The sequence below is a fragment of the Oryx dammah genome, unplaced genomic scaffold, assembly GCF_014754425.2.
Source record: "Oryx dammah isolate SB20612 unplaced genomic scaffold, SCBI_Odam_1.1 HiC_scaffold_1, whole genome shotgun sequence".
Taxonomy (NCBI): Eukaryota; Metazoa; Chordata; class Mammalia; order Artiodactyla; family Bovidae; genus Oryx; species Oryx dammah.
The window spans coordinates 28,839,821-28,859,934 of NW_024070185.1; the positions used below are offsets into that span (position 1 = coordinate 28,839,821).

General features: G+C 38.1%; 1 protein-coding gene across 5 annotated transcripts in view; it reads left to right on the forward strand.

Moving 5' to 3' along the window:
- The first annotated feature begins 1,814 nt into the window (after nucleotides 1-1,814).
- The window catches only part of LOC120863698 (palmitoyltransferase ZDHHC21), a 71,147-nt gene continuing 52,847 nt past the window's right edge, over nucleotides 1,815-20,114 (forward strand). The window contains exons 1-5 of one of the 5 annotated variants that reach the window (XM_040240201.1): nucleotides 1,831-1,936; nucleotides 10,743-10,876; nucleotides 13,931-14,116; nucleotides 17,059-17,257; nucleotides 18,094-18,192. In XM_040240201.1, coding sequence (XP_040096135.1) covers nucleotides 17,104-17,257; nucleotides 18,094-18,192 — 253 coding nt within the window. In that variant the 5' untranslated portion in view covers nucleotides 1,831-1,936; nucleotides 10,743-10,876; nucleotides 13,931-14,116; nucleotides 17,059-17,103. Of the gene's footprint in view, nucleotides 1,937-6,476; nucleotides 6,698-10,742; nucleotides 10,877-13,930; nucleotides 14,117-14,491; nucleotides 14,641-17,058; nucleotides 17,258-18,093; nucleotides 18,193-20,114 lie in introns of those variants that run through there. The other 4 variants (XM_040240191.1, XM_040240181.1, XM_040240217.1 and 1 more) reach the window with 4 other exon arrangements.

The window sequence follows — 20,114 nt, forward strand, 5'->3', positions numbered from 1 at the left end:
GCTTCTGTTAGGTCCATACCATTTCTGTCCTTTATTGAGCCCATCTTTGCATGAAATTTTCCCTTGGTATCTCTAATTTTCTTGAGGAGATCTCTAGTCTTTCCCAGATCTATTAAAACACCGATTGTTGGGCTTCTCCCCCAAAGTTTCTATGTCGGTAGGTCTGGGTGTGGCTGGAGAACATGAATTTCTGATAAGTTCCTAGTTGATTCTGATGCTGCTGGTGTGGGAACCACACTTTGATAACCACCAATGTAAGACTTTAAGATTGCAAGGTCTTATATTTGTAACTAATTCAGAAACCAGGACATAACACGTTTGAAAATACCTAGCAAAACAAGGTAACATAAGGGTCCAAACTAAACTACAATGTGTGTGATATTGAGAGAGAGAGGAACTCTGGGCTGGCAGGGTTTGAGCTGAGTGCCAGGTCTGGATAGAATTAAGATCATGAGAGGAAGATGGAGGGTCTTTTAGGAAGGGTAGATTCAGAAGCAAGAGAGGTAGAGTAGGACTGGAGGGATAGGTAGGGACCAGTTTGTGAAGAGCGTTCAATGCCATTCTGTAGAGTTCAGATTTTGGAGTTCAGCTGCTGCTGCTACTGCTAAGTTGCTTCAGTCCTGTCCAACTGTGTGCCACCCCATAGATGGCAGCCCACCAGGCTCCGCCTTCCCTGGGATTCTCCAGGCAAGAACACTGGAGTGGGTTGCCAATTCCTTCTCCAATGCATGAAAGTGAAAAGTGAAAGTGAAGTCACTGAGCCGTGTCCAACTCTCAGCGACCCCATGGACTGCAGCCCACCAGGCTCCTCTGTCTGTGGGATTTTCCAGGCAAGAGTACTGGAGTGGGGTGCATTGCCTTCTCCTTAGAGTTCAGCAAGTAGAATTCCACCCCCCTCCCCCCAATCCACACATTATTTCTCCTGTGGCAGATAGACACAAGGATCCAGCAACCTTCCCAAAGACCTGTTCAGCAGAGGTGAGTGAGAGAGTAAAGGTTTTATCTTTGGTGTTGGGTGAAGATACGAATTGAGATTGAGAGGTGGATTATTTGCAGTGTTGAGTCAATGTGTTTTTCGTAGGTTGCAGGGATGGGAAAGCCAGTAATTTTTGGATTACAAACACAAAGTAAAGCTTGTTTCACTACGAATTTTGGTTGCCGACAGGAAAAAGAAAAATCTTGGTTGTCTTGGGCAACTCTGGCTCTTGTTAGACAGAGGGTCTGAAGTGGGCAAGACCATACACTAGAGTCCAGTGCCTTTCAGTCTTCAAGGTGCACGTGTAGGCAGCACTTGTAACCCTTCTTAAAATGCAGATACTGATTCGGCGGGCCTGAAATGGCGCCTTTCTAACAAGTTTCCTGAGGATAATGATGCTGGGGACTGTAATTTGAGGCAAGGTACCAGGGGCCATCCAGTGTGAGTTAGGGGTAGAGAGGCCCGAGGGACAGCCCTTTCGAAGGAAAGAGGATAAAGGCGATCTTTAAAGAAAGGCCCCTCTCCAGTCACTCAGGAGACTGGGGACGGTGTGGAAGGAGGAGGGCCTGGGCAAAGCTGGGACGGTGGCCGCCAGGGAGGGCGGCGGCGCCGAGGTGCGTCAGGTGCTAGTGTTGGGTAGCGGCGGTCCGGGGGCACGTGGCCGCGGCGAGTCTCCGCCCGCCCCAAGCGCGATTTCTGGTCTTTGGGCCCTCGGCGGCTCCCATCGCGGCTCCCGGGCGCGCAGTGGGGACCGCGGCGACAACCGCAACCGGTCACTCCACCGCGCGGGCGGGTGCACCTATCCCGCCAGCCCGGCGCTCTGGCTCCGGAAGCGGAAGGGGAGCGCAGGCCCGGCTGGGCGGCGGCGGCGGGACTAGAGGAGGAGGAGGCGGAGGTGAAGGGGGAAGAGCCGCCTGCAGCCGCGAGAGCAGTAGCGGGGAGAGCGAGCCCCCGGCGCCGGTGAGTGTGTGCAGGCGCGGAACGCCACGGCAGCCCGGCGCCCGCCCCAGCCCCGCGCCCTGCCCCGCACGCTGTCCCCTGCCCGCACCTGCCCTCACCCCCGCTCAGAGCCCCGGGTCTTCTCCGTGCCCTGCCCCCCTGGGGTCTGGCCTTTCTCCCAGCATCTTCAGCCAGGGAGCTGCAGCCACCCGCCAGCTGCCCCTCCCATTACTGGTAGTTTGGTGGTTTCCTGTTCCAGTCTAGATGGTTTGGGGTAGTTTTTTGTTTGTGTGGTGTAAAAAATCTGTGCCCTGAGCTTCTCACGTATGAACTCTAGTTTCCCGTCTCTGTACCCACGCCCGGAGACCTGCTAGAGATCTGGGATTTGTTCCTGCCATCACGGCTTTTCATTCATTTCCAGATCGCTGGGGTGAGGCTTCAGAGGATTTGCGAGAGGAGAAACAACTTGCTCCTTTGCTGACCTTCTGCCTCCCTCCCCCAGATCTAAGAGTGGTTTTGAGAAATGGCTTACGGATGGCAGCAGTTTGCACTTGTTACCATTCACTATAATAGGCCACTGAATTTTAACCATTTAATGCTGTGGTCTTTTTCAAGCTGTATTTGGGTCATGTATTAAGATCCTTTGTGAGTCAGTGGAGGATGTCTGTACCTCTAGGGCGAAGGGAACCTGACTGGTTATTATTTGAAAATATTTCAGTATAGCCATCTATAAAAGTACAAGAGGAAAAAAGTCAAGGTCGTTGTGGGCGGGTCATAAATCATAGTGTAAAGTTACAGTATAAAATAAAGACCAGTAAGTATAATTAAGCACGCAGATTGAAAGTATTTGTCAAATGGATCCAAGATCTGTTATGCTAATATGCGTACTTTAAATATTCACTACCTTCCTTGAAGTAAAAAGTAATAATAATTTTCATTTGATGTCTGTTCAGTACATGCCATTCCTTGACTAAAGGCTGTTGATGTAATGTCTTGTTAAATCCTTCCAACTCCTCAGATTTTTTTTTAAGAATAAAATCCAGAGAGTTGCTTTATTTTGCCTTAGGTGTGCTGTGTTGTCATGGCAAAAACTATTTTTGAAAAGATAAGATGAGAAATCAGTTAGAAAGAAAGAACCAAATAATTTGGTGTTGTGGAAAGAAAAACTCGGTCACTGTCTAGCTGGGGTTTCATGGGTAGGTCAGTGACCAATGACATTTTTCATCTATACAACCAGGTGAAGTGAAGTCACTCAGTCCTGTCCGACTCTTTGTGACCCCCATGGACTGTAGCCTGCCAGGCTACTCCATCCATTGGATTTTCCAGGCAAGAATACTGGAGTGGGTTGCCATTTCCTTCTCCAGAGGATCTTCCCTACCCAGGAATTGAACCCAGGTCTCCCTCCTTACAGGCAGACTCCTTAACATCTGAGCAACCAGGAAGTTGGGCCAAATTCTTTAAGCCTTATTTTAGCTGTCCTGTGCTTATTTGGAATATGCTAAGTTTGTAAATAATTTAAGACCCATTAACATGTTAAAGATACCTGAAGAAGTATTAGTAAAATTATATCAAAATAGAACCAAAAATGTATAAATCCATACTTTTAGCATAATATTTGTTGCTGCTGCTAAGTTGCTTCAGTCGTGTCTGACTCTGCGACCCCATAGAAGGCAGCCCACCAGGCTCCTAGTCCCTGGGATTCTCCAGGCAAGAACACTGGAGTGGGTTGCCATTTCCTTCTCCAGTGCATGAAAGTGAAAAGTGAAAGTAAAGTTGCTCAGTCGTGTCTGACTCTTTGCGACCCCCATGGACTACAGCCTACCAGGCTCCTCTGTCCATGGGATTTTCCAGGCAAGAGTACTGGAGTGGGGTGCCATTGCCTTCTCCAGCATAATATTTGGTGTAGTACTATTCCAGAATTCCTCATTTGGAGATCAAACAATAGGATTATATTAAGTCCTTTTAAACTGTTGTGATTTCTGTTTAATTTAGCATACTTTTGAAGCCATAGTTGAAATAAATGAACTAGAGTGTATTTTAAATGAAATGATAACTGTGTCACATTGCCTACCTCTGGGGTGTTTTGCTTAATGAAAGAAATTTAAGCATTTAAAAATGCAAACATGGAACCATCAGCTTAACAGGTAGGTTCTTAAGAAGTAATCAGTGAATCATAAAATTTTGTGCTTCTTTTTACTCACTGCCTGATTTCTCTAATTCATAGAGATGGATTCAGAGCCTGTGGAAAAGCACATGGGTAAAATAATGCCATGTATTAGTGAAGAAATGAATTGAGAAGTCTAGTAATGTCTCCATGGAGCTTTTTTTTCAGGAATTGTAATTGAATGTGAGTCAATAAAATCTTTCTCAGTGTAGAAGACTACATAGTGATGTTATCAGTTCTACCAGACATAACAGGGAAGGCAAAGGAAAAGCTATTTGTATTACCAGCCAGTTGTCCCCTAAGCTCAGCTTTACTTTTGTATTAAGGAATGAAGGCATTTTATTTTACTGTAGTGAAACATTAGGACTCAGTTTCAGTTTCTCAAACACACTAAAAACAAATGGCACTTTATCATCGAGAAAAGTCAGTGCATTAATACGTCTTATTAAAGTCGAAAATGTTAAAAAATATAGGTGAATGACAAAAATAAATGGAAAAACACGTCTTTATTATTATTAGAATATTGATTTTTTTTTGGTTAAGAGTTTTTGGTAATTTTTTTGGTAAGTATAGAGTTTTCTGAATGTTGTTTTAAGCCAACTTTTTCACTTTCTTTTTTCACTTTCATTAAGAGGCTCTTTAGTTCTTCACTTTCTGCCATAAGGGTGGTGTCATCTGCATATCTGAGGTTATTGATATTTCTCCCGTTAATCTTGATTCCAGCTTGTGCTTCTTCCAGCCCAGCGTTTCTCATGATGTACTCTGCATATAAGTTAAATAAGCAGGGTGACAATATACAGCCTTGATGTACTCCTTTTCCTATTTGGAACCAGAAGTGAAGAAGAACTAAAGAGCCTCTTGATGAAGGTGAAAGAGGAGAGTGAAAAAGTTGGCATAAAGCTCAACATTCAGAAAACTAAGATCATGGCATCTGGTCCCATCACTTCATGGCAAATAGACAGAGAAACAGTGGAAACAGTGGCAGACTTTATTTTATGGGGCTCCAAAAATCACTGCGGATGGTGACTGCAGCCATGAAATTAAAAGACACTTACTCCTTTGAAGAAGATCAGCCCTGGGATTTCTTTGGAAGGAATGATGCTAAAGCTGAAACTCCAGTAGTTTGGCCACCTCATGCGAAGAGTTGACTCATTGGAAATGAGTGGACTCATTGACTCTGATGCTGGGAAGGATTGGGGGCAGGAGGAGAAGGGGACGACAGAGGATGAGATGGCTGGATGACATCATGGACTCGATGAACGTGAGTCTGAGTGAACTCTGGGAGTTGGTGATGGACATGGAGGCCTGGTGTGCTGCGATTCATGGGGTCGCAAGGGGTCGGACACGACTGAGCTACTGAACTGACTGAACTGAACTGAACTCCTTGGGAGAAAAGTTATGACCAATCTAGGCATCATATTGAAAAGCAGAGACATTACTTTGCCAACAAAGGTCCGTCTAGTCAAGGCTGTGGTTTTTCCGATAGTCATGCATGGATGTGAGAGTTGGACTATAAAGAAAGCTGAGCGCTGAAAAATTGATGCTTTTGAACTGTGGTGTCGGAGAAGACTCTTGAGAGTCCCTTGGACGGCAAGGAGATCTAACCAGTCATTCCTAAAGGAGATTAGTCCTCAGTGTTCACTGGAAGGACTGATGTTGAAGCTGAAACTCCAATACTTTGGCCACCACATGCGAAGAGTTAACTCATTGTAAAAGACCCTGATGCTGGGAAAGACAGGGCAGGAGGAAAAGGGGACGACAGAGGATGAGATGGTTGGATGGCATCACTGACTCAATGGACATGAGTTTGAGTAAACTCCAGCAGTCGGTAATGGACAGGGAGGCCTGGTGTGCTGCAGTCCATGGGGTCGCAAAGAGTCGGACGCGACTGAGCAACTGAACTGAACTGAAATTGAGTTAGCCTAGTTTGAAAAGCACATCTTAATAGATACAAAATAGCACTACTTGCATTGTTAGCTACCTGTCCCAAAGTAGTTGGTAGTTTATTAACTTACTTCCCTCTTTTGAGGTACTCTGGCGAAAAAATGTGATATTTGTAAAGTTTGTCTTCTGCCTTTAAGACCCCTGTTTCCTGGTGCATTTTCACCCAAGTGGGTTAACTTTGTCCATTTAAGAACTGAATAAGTTTCTGCTCTCTCTCTGTTGCTACCACTTCCACAAAAGGGCAGGTTAGGTAAAAATTAGTATTTTACTACTCACTGACTCATTTAATTTTAATTTTAACTTAACATGCTCCACTGTGGTTTCAACCTGACTTCTGATTTTAAGCCTTTTATCAGTAATTATGGAGTAAATAACTTAAAAAAATTTTTTTTTTTACTGTTGTAGGATTTTCAGCTTCAGCAAGCAAGGAGAGATTTTTTTTTGCCTGCTTTGGTAAAGCCTGGTGTGAAGGAAATCTAATTTAGCTTCCCCCGCCAATCTGTTCTTGGTACAGTGGATACTAGATAGGGATAAGTAGCTGACTTGCCTTTCCTCATGGAAGAACATGCCTAATTCACATCCAGGAAATGCCAGAGCCTTATTTCTGGCTTTTCCTGTAGCTGAAGGTTTTGTCCTTGTGCTGTTTTTTGAGCAGAAGTTACCTTTGTTCAAAGGTAGGGAGCTTCTATCCCTACCCTGCATTTAATACCAGTTCTTTCCTGGCTGCCCTGTCCCTTTTCCTAAATGAAGAGTCCCACATAGGCCGTTTGTACTGACTGAAACAATATTAGGTAGGCTTTAATTCATATCATCCCACACCTTTTGAGTTATTATTTTTTTTTTTGTTAGGAGGTTTGTTTTTTGTTGGAAGTCGCTGTATTGCAATACTTTTAATAATGGTATTAATTTACTTTTTTTTTTTCACCTATGAAGCAGATACACAGAAGAGCCTCAGCTTATGTTCAGTTCTGCCCAGAATATAGAGACTTAAAGACTTGTTCTAGGAAGTGGATTCTTGAAACCATCAGTGGTACAGGTTGGACACTTTGTTCACCCATATTTTCACGGGGTCTTCCTGGAGACCTTAGCAGATGGGCCAGAATTCCCAATTATAATTCTGTATTTTTCCTTAGGTCTTGAAATCAGGTCCTGATTTTCTCCCATGCTTCATTCCTTAACTCACCAGGCCTTCTACTTTTACCTGAAAAAGATTTAGCTCAGTCACTCTATTTTTAGATCAAATCTCTGTTTTTGGTTTTTTGCTTGAAGAGACCTCATGCATGCCTGCCTGGTGGAAATACAACCTCCCTACGTGCTTATAGTATGATGCGAGGGAAAAGGCTGTATACTGTCTGAGGTTTCACATCCCTTGACAAGTAGTTCTCAGATTCTGGTGTTAGAAAAAATAGATAGCTGGGTATAGTTAAATTGTGCGTGCCTCTAAGTCACTCCAGTTGTGTCCGACTCTTTGCAACCCAATGGACTGTAGTCCTCCAGACTCCTCTGTCCATGGGATTTACCAGGCAAGAGTACTGGAGTGGGTTGCCATGCCCTCCTCCAGGGGATCTTCCTGACCCAGGGATTGAGCTTGCATCTCTTACCTGTCTCTAGCGCCACCTCAAATCACTGCTTTAATGATGGCAACCTAGAAACATTGTTTCATCTTGGAGTTTTTAAGACTACATGTAAAATTCATCTTTAAGTCCTTCCTTCCCCTTACAAACTCCCATTTAAAATTACCATTGTTGGAGGTGTTTCTTATTTGCCAGGCAATTTCTCCTTTAGGTATGACAGTCACCTTGTGTGTTGATATTTTAATCACCATATTAGAGATGGTTAAACTGAAGCTTGAAAAGAAACTGAAGCTTAAAGAGCTAATAAAAGGCTCTGTCATAATTTGAATGTGACTGTCTTAAACATTTAAGATTAATTTCCTACTCTGTTAAAATAAACTGAATACCTCTGTGATATTTTAAAAATTGCATGACCTATTTGGCTAATTATTAATGACATCTATATCCAGATATTTTAGGTAGAATTACTTGACTAGTTTCTCAGAGTTGATAAAATTAGAAGTTAAATAGCTGTATAAATATATACAGTTATATATTTATGTTTTTAAGATTCATTTAAAGCTGCAATTATAAGGTTTAAATTTTATATATTTGTATAATATGTTAACCATTTTATTTTGACACTGTGGGGGGAGGATTTTTTTTTTCTTTTGGTTTGCCCTGTAAATCATCAATTGCAGTCTTTCACACATAGCGATGTTAAAAATAATTAACTTTTTGTAGTTGTAGAACTTTGAGATATTCTTTGCTGTCACAAAATTTCTTGGGTTTTTAAGACTAGGATTGCTTTTATATCACATGGGTGAGATTTGATTCTACAGTAATGGCCATGCTGAATAGATAAAATGCTTCTCTCATTTTCGGTGCTGTGGCTGTGATGTGTTCTAATAACTGTAAATACAAAGTAGGATTTTTTTTCCCTTGATTTTAAGCTGGCGAATGCCTAGGATGGTTGACTTGTGCTGTTACCTAATGTTACTGACAGAAACTACTGTTTTGCTGTAAACGTTAAGAAGCCACCCTGGAGTCCTAGCGCTAGCAGAATTACTGACTTCGGCCATGTTTCAGAGCACTTCCTTGTACCACACTTAATTCTGTTTGAGGTCTTTTCTAGAAGATGAGTTCATTCATTGCTGTTAGACTATCAGCTCCTTTGCTAAGTCATTCTGTATTTTGTCTCTGAGAAGCAATGGTGCAAGCCATGGAGACCACTTTAAGTTAGCTTAGCAAGCTAGAGTAGAAACAAATTACATTTCACAATCGAACAATCATGATCCATAGGAAAAGTGACCTTGGGAGAAAAATGCAGTTAAAAAAAAGAAGTCTATAAAGGGAATGGAAATGCAGTGATCATAATTTTGATATTTTCTTCCACATCCTCTGTATGTAATAGGTTCCTATTGCTATGGTAAGCAGCATGCATAGCAAACTCACAACTTGTCTTTTATTTCCTTTCTTGGGGAATGGTACCACCATTCACCTAGACCCTAAGCCAAAAACTTGGGAGTCATCCTAGAATCTGCCCTATGTGTGATTGATCACCATGCCCTGTTAGTTTTACTCTTAAGTTCTTATTCTGCCCTTTTCCAGCATACCTCCTGTCTTTTAAGTTTTCCATCCTTACCCCTACTTCTTCCTACTTCCTTTAGAAACTACTGCTTTTGGGGTACTTACCATATGCCCTCATCTCTCAACTGAATAACCAGTAAACCTAGCTTATTTCATATAGTCAGTCTTGGAGCTTTATCCATCCACCCAAGTTTGTTCTTCAGAGTCTTGCTCTTCTTTCTAAAATGCACATTTCGTCATGGCATTTTTTTGCCTATAATCCTTCAGTATTTTCTAAACTACTGTCTTCAGGGTGAAGTCCAAACTCATTGGCATGGTTTGACAGTGTTTTTTACTCTGTCTGCTTGTAGGTCATGAAATCAGTCTAGTAGGCTGTGACCATATATTTTCATTAAAGTGAAATACAATAAAATAGTGCAGTATATATCACATATAGTCTGGATAAATATCACTTCGTTAAACTTTTTCAGTTATATATTTTATACCTATGAAATATATACTCACATATCTCATGTATTTCTGTATATTTGCTACTAGATGTTCTGAACTGTATTTCTTAAAGATGATTGTTCTCGAAAGGTTTAACATGTTTTATCTGATTCTTGCATATGAAATGACTCATTTCAGTGTATTTAGATTTTCTTTGCCTCCCTTATACCTTTGCTTACTTTGCTCTCTGATTCAGAAGAACCTCTGTTTTTCATCATTTCAAGGTTTCACTTGCTCCAGAAATCTTTTCTTGGTGGCAACACCAAAAGAAAATTTTCACCGCAGCCTGGTAGGCACATAAATATTCACATGACTGAAAAAAGTCCCATGAACCAGTACCCTTCCTCTATGAGATACATTATTGCCCCATTGCCCTCTATCTTTGTGTTTGTTGGTGTTGATCATGTCTGTTTACGAGTTTGTCTCTGTTGAGAATAGGTCTGGTCTCTCTTTTCTTTTTTAAATCTATACGCAGTGCCAAGGCTTGGAATATAGACAATAAGAAGTGATTGAATTAGTGAAATTCTGGATCAGTATGTTTTCTAGAACTCTTTACAGTAACTCAAACTCTTACTGTTTAAGCCTGAACTCTAGAAATTAACTTTAATGATTGATTCTCTTAATGATTTCATTATAGGAGGATAACTTTTTCCCTTAAAACATTTAAATGAATATGTGCTTCTATTTTTAAACTCTTTATTTTATGTTTATCAATTGTGATTAGATAGTCCTAGTCTTCTTGATAGATATTACATTGCATTTTGTCAGATCAGTGACCTTAGAATCTACTGTTATTTTGTGACTTGTGGTCAGGAAGTTTGATGAAGCTAAATACTGGACACACAACACTTAATTTGATTTTATGGGAACTGGGTTGTTTCAAAAGAGAAAACTTTCATGTATAATGGCAGTCAGATAAAGATTTTTGGGGGGCTGGCGGAATTAGATATGAAGACAGAATTAAGTGGAGCTGGATCATTTTATTTCTAAATTTAAACTTTTGTAATTGGTGTTTTTCAGTTAGAATATTCAGTTGTTTACAGTTTGTATCATTGTTGTGAGATCATTTTTATTAAACCATTAATAGAGTCTCATGGAGAACTGCTACTGAGGAGAGATCCATTTGTTGGGATGCAATTAAAAAAAAAAGAATAATCAAGATAAAACTGCTAAATCCAAGTACCAGAAAAATTACAACACATCTCAGTGAATTTGCAAGTGGTAAGTGCATTTAATTTTAATGGGAATATGTTTCTTAGTTCTGTGGCATAGTATCCTTAAAGTGTTATGTTTAGATGAATTTTAACAATCTTTCATTTGCAAAAAATTATACTTTATGTAAAGTTTTTCATATTAAAATTTTAACCACATTTTCTTAAACAAGGCTTTTTCCACAGAGGGGAAAAAAAATCTGTAAATAATATTGAAACATCTTCCTGAATTATATGTCTTATATGGCTTTATTGCTAATGCTTCTGTGCTGCATTTTTAAAGATACTAATTTGAAAAACATTCCATATAAAGCTAATGCATAGTGATAAAGAGAGGCTAAAATGAAAATTTCTGGTGGGCATGGCAACCCGCTCCAGTATTCTTGCCTGAAGTGTCCCGTGGACAGAGGAGCCTGGTGAGCTATAGTCCATAGGGTCGCAAAGAGTTGAACATAGCTGAAGCGACTGAGCACAAGCACACTTGTTTCTTAATAAGCTTAGACTTATACATAAATATACGTACAAAATGTGATGGCATTCCTTCTCTCCATCCTTTCCTTCCTCAGCCTAGTGATAACCACTGTTAACAGTTTGGTAGGTGTATTTTCTTCCACACATACAGAAATAACTACACATTATTTTTTTTTCTAACAAAAGAAGAATCACGTTGCATAAACTTTTCTGTAACTTTCCCCTCCAGCATTTAATTATGAAAGATTCTCAGCAGAAGAATTGAAAGAATTTCATGCTATAATACCTTCATACCCATCACCATAATTCTACAACTGATGTTTTACTGAACTACATCACGTGCTCGTCCATCTCTGAGTCCATCCATTAATCCGTGTTTTTTGGGATCCATTTGAAAGTAAACTGCAGTCATCTGTGTGCTTCCTTCCCAATACTTCAGTGTACATATCATTAACTAGAGTTCAGCATTGGTTTAAAGAATTTTTTTAAAGGTGAATTGACATACCATGAAATGCACCCATATTAGGTGCACATTTGCTGGGTTTCAACAAATTTATAACCTGTATATCTCAAATTTGTGTCAAGATAGAGATCTTTATCGGCACCCCAGAAAGTTCCCTTATACCTTCTCCTAGTTCACCTCTATCCTGCCCTCCTTTCAGGAAGATATCCGCCCCCCCTAGATTTTGCCATATTACTCTCTTCTTTTCACTCAGCACTTATGTGGGTCAGTTCAGTTCAGTTCAGTCGCTCAGTCGTGTCTGACTCTTTGCGACCCCATAAATCGCAGCACGCCAGGCCTCCCTGTCCATCACCAACTCCCGGAGTTCACTCAGACTCACATCCATCGAGTCAGTGATGCCATCCAGCCATCTCATCCTCTGTCGTCCCCTTCTCCTCCTGCCCCCAATAAGCCATATGCAAATTTTGATCAACTTACTATCCTTCTTTAAAATCGCAATAGCTTGGAAATAGTCTATGCTGTGGATGTATTGTGATTTACATTATATGACCATTTCCCTCTCTCTGTATGGGCATTTGTTGTTGTTTAGTTGCTAAGTTGTGTCCAGTGTTTTGCGACCCCATGGACTATATTCCACCAGATGCCCAGGCAAGGATACTGGAGAAGGTTGCCATTTTCTCCTCCAGGGGACCTTCCCAACTCAGGGATCGAACCCCTCACTTCTGCTTGGCAAGTGGATTCTTTATCACTGAGATCACCTGGGAAGCCCCTACCTGGGTATTTAGGTTGTGCCATATTTTTGTGATTATAAAAAGTGCTATATAGAACATCCTTACATGTATATATACCTGTACACTCTAGTGAATGGTTTTATAGATATGACTAGAAATAAAACCGCTGGATCAGAGTGTTTGACATTTTAATAGATACTGCCAAATTGCCCTTCAAAGATGATTATATCAGTTTACATGCTTATCAGCAATGAATTGAAAGTGTCCTTTTCTCTGTGCCCTTTCAACATTGGGTGTCATCTGTCTTTCTAAAATTTTGTCAATACAAAGGATGAAAAATACAACTAGTGATTTCACATTTTTCTAGTCAGCAGTGATTAACCGTTGGATTTTTTTTGTCCTTTGTGAATTGCCTCTCCATGTATTTACCTTAATGACTCTTACTAGTAATATGGTATATTCTATTTTCTAAGGATGCTTTGTCTTTTAATTTTGTTTCTGCTGTTTTGAGCTTCAGAAATTTTAATCTTTATGTGATCAAATATGGCTTATGGGGTCTTACTAAAAGCTTTCTCATTCTAATATTATAAAATCACTTACTATATATATTCTTCTGTTAGTTTTTCTTTTTATTGGAAATTTTGAAGAGAAAGAGCAATTCACTATGAACGTAGGTGCCAGTAAAAAAAAATTCATATGGAGACTGAGAGTCAAATTGACCTTGAAGTATGAGTTGAATTTGAATAGAGCAGACAAAATGGCAGGGACATTTTGGACAGAAGGAACGAGAGAGGTATATATATTCTTATTCATGGAACAATAGTAAGACCACCGGCTGACATGGTGAGTCATATAAAACTGTGAGTTTAGAGATACTCATTTGGCTCAATTTCTTGTTAATTATTTTGGCTCACTTTTATCATTTTCCAAAATCTGCATTCTGGTGTTATAATTTTCCATCATAGTTTTCTGTCACTTTTCATAGTGACTTCAATATTCTTCCTGAGGAAAATACATAGTAAAATTTAGTTGCCTGAAAAAGGCAGAAAAGGAAAGGTGGTTTCCTACCAGAGTAGGTTGAACATTGTAAATATTTACATGGTCTAGTTTATTAGAGTTGAGTTATAATTTATTAAAACAAAACAAAACAAAACAAAACGTTGTGCTGTAGTAATTTATATTATTAATGATGTTGGTCACAGCACCCAAGTATAGTTACCAGATAGCAATCTTCAAAAATGTTGAAGTACCGGTGTGTCCACTAGTTACATCAAAGAGTTATGAGCTCATCACTTAATATACAAATTAATGCGTTGAATTCTCTAGCTGATGAAAGTATTTACAGATGCCACCCTTAAAACCACGTAGCAACATAGTGTTCAATTTGGTTGTTGCTCAGGATGTGTAATAGTTTCTGTTCGGCCGTGAGCCACGCCTGGTAGGTATTAACTGAGAGGCGCGATCCTGCAACCCTACCAGTTACATATTTCCGGCTGTCATCTGATTTGAAGCTCTTGGAAGGCTACTGCTTTTGTCTCTACAGTCCAGTTGTAAGGATTAAGTGGCACTAATTTTCACTGATCAGGTATTTTTAAAAAAAATATTCAACGTCTTACTTGTTCATTCTTTTATATTTCTACCCTTAGCTCACTTTTCCTTGGGGATTCTTGTTCTTTCAGAGCTTGTTGTCTGTGTATGTTTATATCCAGGAAAAACAGACACATTTTAAACTGTGCTTTTCATTAATAGTTTCTGTTGTGAGGAATGTGTTGCAATGATAAGAAAAAATTGTTATTCTCTGGTAGAGGAGAATGAAAATAGAGTTTAAAGTATTTGATAATTTTGCTACATGTTTTGCTGGGTTTTATGCGTCCCTGTTTCTGATACTAATATATTTAGAAATAAGTAATGAAATTACTCTGTTCTATATAATTATTGAAATTCATTGTCTGTTTTTTAGTTCTGAGTGGAACTGAAACATTAAAAGAAGATACGTGAAGCTAATGATACTGATCATGTTGAGAGACAGACTTCTGTCATTTGTTTTAGCACTTGATAATTGGCCAGATTGTAAAAATAAACATTCTTTTTAATGTTTCTCTTTTTTAGGTATGTTGATAGCTTATCATTTGCATTTGACTTCATTGACTTTTTAAAATAATGATACCTAGAAAATTAAATAGCATGCTTTATGCTCTGTGGCTTTCCTTACTTTATTGATTCTGATAGATCTTTTAATTTTTTAGTTAAAAGGTAATGAAGCTCAGCCTTTACTTTTTTAAAGGTCTAGGCATTATTTCAATTTTAAAATTCATGCATAAATACTAAGAGACCAAATCTGATTTAAAGAGTTGGGTGGTGTTGCATTTGAATTCTTGTCTTTTTTTCCCCTGCATTTCTGGTGTTTCAAGGTTCTAGGATAATAGGATAAGAGTGTTCTTTTAGAATTAAATAATCCTTAATCTTTTTTTTTTCTTTGTCCTGGTAGCTTTGTAACTTTAAAGAACATTGGCAAGGCCTCTAAAGGGTAGTTCTGTGAGGCTCTTCAACTGATGGTAAATTATTCCTAGAATGCAGTAGTCTGATATATGTTAGAAATCTAGGAGATACCCTCCAAAAGCTTACTGGTTTGATTATACAACTAATTTCTCCAAAACTAGTTTTGACTTTTGTCTTCTCTTAGCCCGAATGAATCGTTGACTTTAATTTCGTCCTCCACACCAGAGCTTTAATAATTTATTTAAAGTATAAACCTCACTATGTTACCCTGCCCCCCTGCTTTAGTAGCTTCCCAAGAAATTGTCTTTGAATGGCATCTTTGTCATGATATAGCCCCTTACTTCTTACTGCTTGCTCTCCCCTAAAAGTTTATAAGTCTTAAATACCTCTGACACTTCCTTCTGTTTGCAGTCCTGTTGTCACTTTTCTTTGGTTGGATAACTTTTACTCTTCTTTTAAGATTGAACTCTGCTCCAGGGAGTCTTGTCCTGATTTAATTAGTCCCCATTTGTGCCTATAGTAATATATTGTCCACATCCCTGGAATGTATTATATCATATTAAACCCATTTTATGACTTTTCCTCCATTAGACTGTTAGTTCCTTCAAGCAAAGATCATGTCCTATTCATCATTGTATTTACAGTGTCTAGCAAGTGACTGGTGTACGGTGGAGGCTCATTGAGTATTTGTTGAACTGAGTGCAACTCGTTGCTCTACATTTGAAGTCATAGTGAAGCTCCTGGATTAGTGGTTCCTGGATACCAGTCAACTGTATCAGAGACACCTGGAGACCGTTTTATCAATAGAACATTTTAGTGGTTTTGGGGCATTACTCTGTAAAGTATTATGATTCAGTAGATCTAGAATGAGGCCTGGGAATAAGTGTTTTTAAAAAGCTCCTCAACTGATTCCCGTTTGCTTACAGGTTTGAGAAATATTGAACTAGTTTATTACTGTATTATTCCATTGTATTTTACGTAAAAAAGTTGCTGCCTAGACCTTACATGGTCTGTCGCTCAGTTGTGTCTGACTCTTTGCAACCCTATGGACTGTAGCATGACAGGCTCCTCTGTCCATGAAATTTTCCAGGCAAAACTACTGGAGTTGGTTGCCATTTCTTACTCCAGGGGATCTTCCTGTTTCAGGGATCAAACCCACGTCTCCTGGATTGCAGGCTGATTCTTTATCACTGTGTCACATGGGAAACCCAAACCTTACATAGTAATTTATTATTGAGGGTTTATAAGTTGTATCTACTAAAGGACATATTTTAAGTCATTTTTTCCTACCTGTGTAGAAATATCTTAACTTTAAGCATCTCATTGTGAGATGTATTAGCCTTTTGTTAACACCGAACTGAAAAAACCCACATTTTAAGCAGAAGTCTTCTTGAATTGGTAGTATTAATAATATTAGTTGGGCTTCATTCCATGAACTTAAGTATTTCTGGCAATTTGTATTTACTTTTCATTTTTTATTATAATTTTTCAAAATTATTTTTAAGCATTTTATTATGATTTAAGAATTAAATTGAACAAATCTTAAGTGTATTGCTCAATTTTTACATATATACATACCTTAAAGCAACAGGTCAACATATAGAACATTTCTAGCTCCTCAGAGTTTCCCCTGTGTCCCTTTCCAGTCAGTAAACATGCTTCCCACCATGAGATGGGTACTCTTGACTTGGATGACCATCAGCTAGTCTTATGTACAAGATTTTTTTAGTAGTTTTAATAATATCTTTTGGTGAATATGTGCACTTATGTCCCTTGAACTTATACATGGAATTGCTGAGCTACTCTGTGATCTCAATCCATAATGAAAATTGAAATTAAATTATTTGAAGCTTATGGTGAAATTTGAATAGCCTAAAACTTCCCTTTGTTTTCCAAAGGGTTTTATATTGTCAAAAATATATGTACAAAGAAAATTCATGTCATTTTATAGTTGCCAATAAGGTAGTTTTGTTTTAGTCAGATAATTTTTCCTATGTAAGTAATTGTTTTCTTTTTCCCTTTCCTTAGGTTCATCTTCGCTTGTGGATTGGTAGGCAGTCATAGGGCTGCAGAATGGGTCTCCGGATTCACTTTGTTGTTGACCCACATGGTTGGTGCTGCATGGGTTTGATTGTCTTTGTCTGGTTATACAACTTTTTTTTAATTCCCAAAATTGTCCTCTTTCCTCACTATGAAGAAGGACATATTCCAGGCATATTAATAATAAGTAAGTTTCTAAATCTTTATTTTCTTGTATAATTAAAGATTTTTTCTCATTGTGAATATTTTTGGAGTTTAATACCATTATATAACCTTCCTTTTAATATTATTCAGTGCTATTAATATGAAATTATTTACTCATTTTAAAAGAATATATATAGTTTTTCAGGGTAAGGTAATTGGTATATCTTCATATCTAACTCTACAAAGTCTACAAGTACAATTTTGTTTAAAGCTACACTGGCACAATAGTTCTATTTATGTAGGTGTGTGTGTATTTTTAATGTTTCTGTTATACAATTTAAATTTAGATAATTAAAGTACATGTATAAATGTATATAGTTTAAAGTGTTATTCATTGTAAAATTCAAAAGTTTCTAGATTCTTTATTTTCAAATTAAGAATCTCAAGCTCTATTGAAAAGAGCAATTGAACATCACTAATCCAATGTAATTTTGAAGCTAGCCAGTTAGAGTTAATGAAGAAGTTTAATTGTAGAATAGGTTTAAAAATGCTGCTTTGATTCTATCAAATATAGTATATGTAGTAATTAAAGAATTAATTTCTGTTAATTAATATACCATTAATTTCTGTTAATAAAGAATCTCATTTACAACACACTTATCATTGTTATGCAAAATAACTATTTAAAATTAGTATATTTTAGAAAGTCCTCTTGGCAATATTATTTGATGAATGAAATGAGTTAATCATTTTTCCATCTTATCTCTGAGAATTTAGGCTGATGCTGTTAATTAAAATATACTTTTAGCCTTTAAATATGCTTGTCAAAAAACATTTTGAAGGGTAAATACTGATTTTATTTATTTGTTTATTTTCAAGTATTCTATGGCATTGCCATGTTCTGTCTGGTTGCTTTAGTGAGGGCCTCAATAACTGATCCAGGAAGACTCCCTGAGAACCCAAAGATTCCACATGGAGGTAGGGTGCTCTTCAGATTCATCGGTTTTGCTATGTCAGAACTATCATCTGTATTAATGTATATTATTGCCTGTAGTATATTAATTACAGATGTCATCTAAGCCGCTTCCGTGTCTCTTCTCAAGTGCTTTCTTTCCAGATTTCTCAGTTTAAAACCACAAATCCCAGCTTACTCCTCGAATCTGCCGTCTCTGGCTCCTTTTCAGTTTAATTATTTATTTGTCCCTCACTCCTCCCACTCTAGATCTGTATCACCTCTGTGAGGGTGTAGAGTTTTTGTTTTGTTTTCTTATTTGTTCAGTACTGTATCCTTAGGGCCTAAACAGTCTCTATCACTTAGTAATAATTGCTGGGTAAATATTTTTGAATGATATTATCTGAAAAATTACATTTTTATTTAGTAGAGGAGTTTTTGATGGTGCCACTTACCTCATGATGTATTATAATATTGCTTACAATGTATTTACAAATATTTACAAAATAAATATCAATTGTATTATAATGATATTGCTTGTATTTCTCCAAGTTGGAACAGTTCAGTGAAAAATTTGAAAGCCTTTTGTTCTAGTGTCAATGGAAGTAATTTTTGGTCACCTTATTGCATAGTAACCATTTAGATCACAGAAATAAATTAAAAATGTATTGCTTGCCAGATACAGTAAACCTCCCTTATGCTCTTTCCTGAGTTTTGCTTTTGAACATTTGCTATGTAATCTTTGAGAACCCTGTACTTTCTTCTAGGAAGAAATTTATATGTCTTTTTTATACATTATAGAGCCAGAGAATTTTTATAGTAATTCAGTAGTTTCTGAACTTGCTGTACATTAGAATCACCTAGGGAGCTTTAAAAAACCTCAATGTCCAAATCATATCCCATATTAATTAAATCAGAGTGTCTAGGGGTAAGAGCCAGGTATCCATGCTTTTGAAAGATCCCAGGTGAATCTAATGTGTAGAAGTTTGGAAAGCAATGTAGTCATTCTTTCCAAAATTAGATTTAAGTGGCAAGTCACTTAGCCTCCTTTGAGCTTGTGATTGTTTTTTGAGATCCATGATTTTGGGGCTTAATGGGCCTTGCACATTTAATGATTAAGTGGGAATGACACTAATATTTATGTAATCGTAGAAATTTCTGAAAATAATCTTGAGTATTTAGTTTTTATTAATTTGTAGAACAGTATCACTGTCACTTAACGGTAATTGTGTGTGTGTGTGTGTGTATGCCTGTGTTTGGGCAGGGAGGATGGCAGTCTGTAATTTGTGTAGAATCTCTCTTCTCAACTAACCTAAAACAAACGGCTGTCTAAAATATTGATACATGTATTTTTCTACTTCAACTCTAAAACCTCATGTTCCCAGAAAATCAAGGAAGCAGGGTTTTCCTAACTCAGGACTCATTTCTGAAGAAAACTTCAGTTTGCTGTGGTCAAATATTCAAATGCCTACATCTGTCAGATAGTACAAATCAGTGAAAGGGGCCAGGGAGGAACTATTTCATCTTGAAAATCTATCTTATCTAAAGGAATTGGCACTAATCAGCTACACTGAATTGTCATGTATTTTTAGATCTTGGAATTTTTGAAGAGAAAACATGGAGTCTCAATTTTTATGAGACATTTTATGATTTTAAAAAATATTAGCAACTGATTCAAAATTTTAAAAGCATTGTTTTTAAATGAATACCCAACAGATTATAACTGAGGGCCAGATTGAATCCACCTGAAGCTGCTGTGTTACCTTTAATTTATAGGCTCCAGTGATGAGGACACCATGGCATCTTGCCAACCTTTTGGTTATCTGCATTATATCTGCTCTCACTGACGTTTGGGCTGTTTTTCTTCAGTGGAGAGAGAGTTCCCCTTTGCCCAACCAAAAAAAAAAACAAAACTCACGCATTTATTTATCACATTTTAATGTTTCCA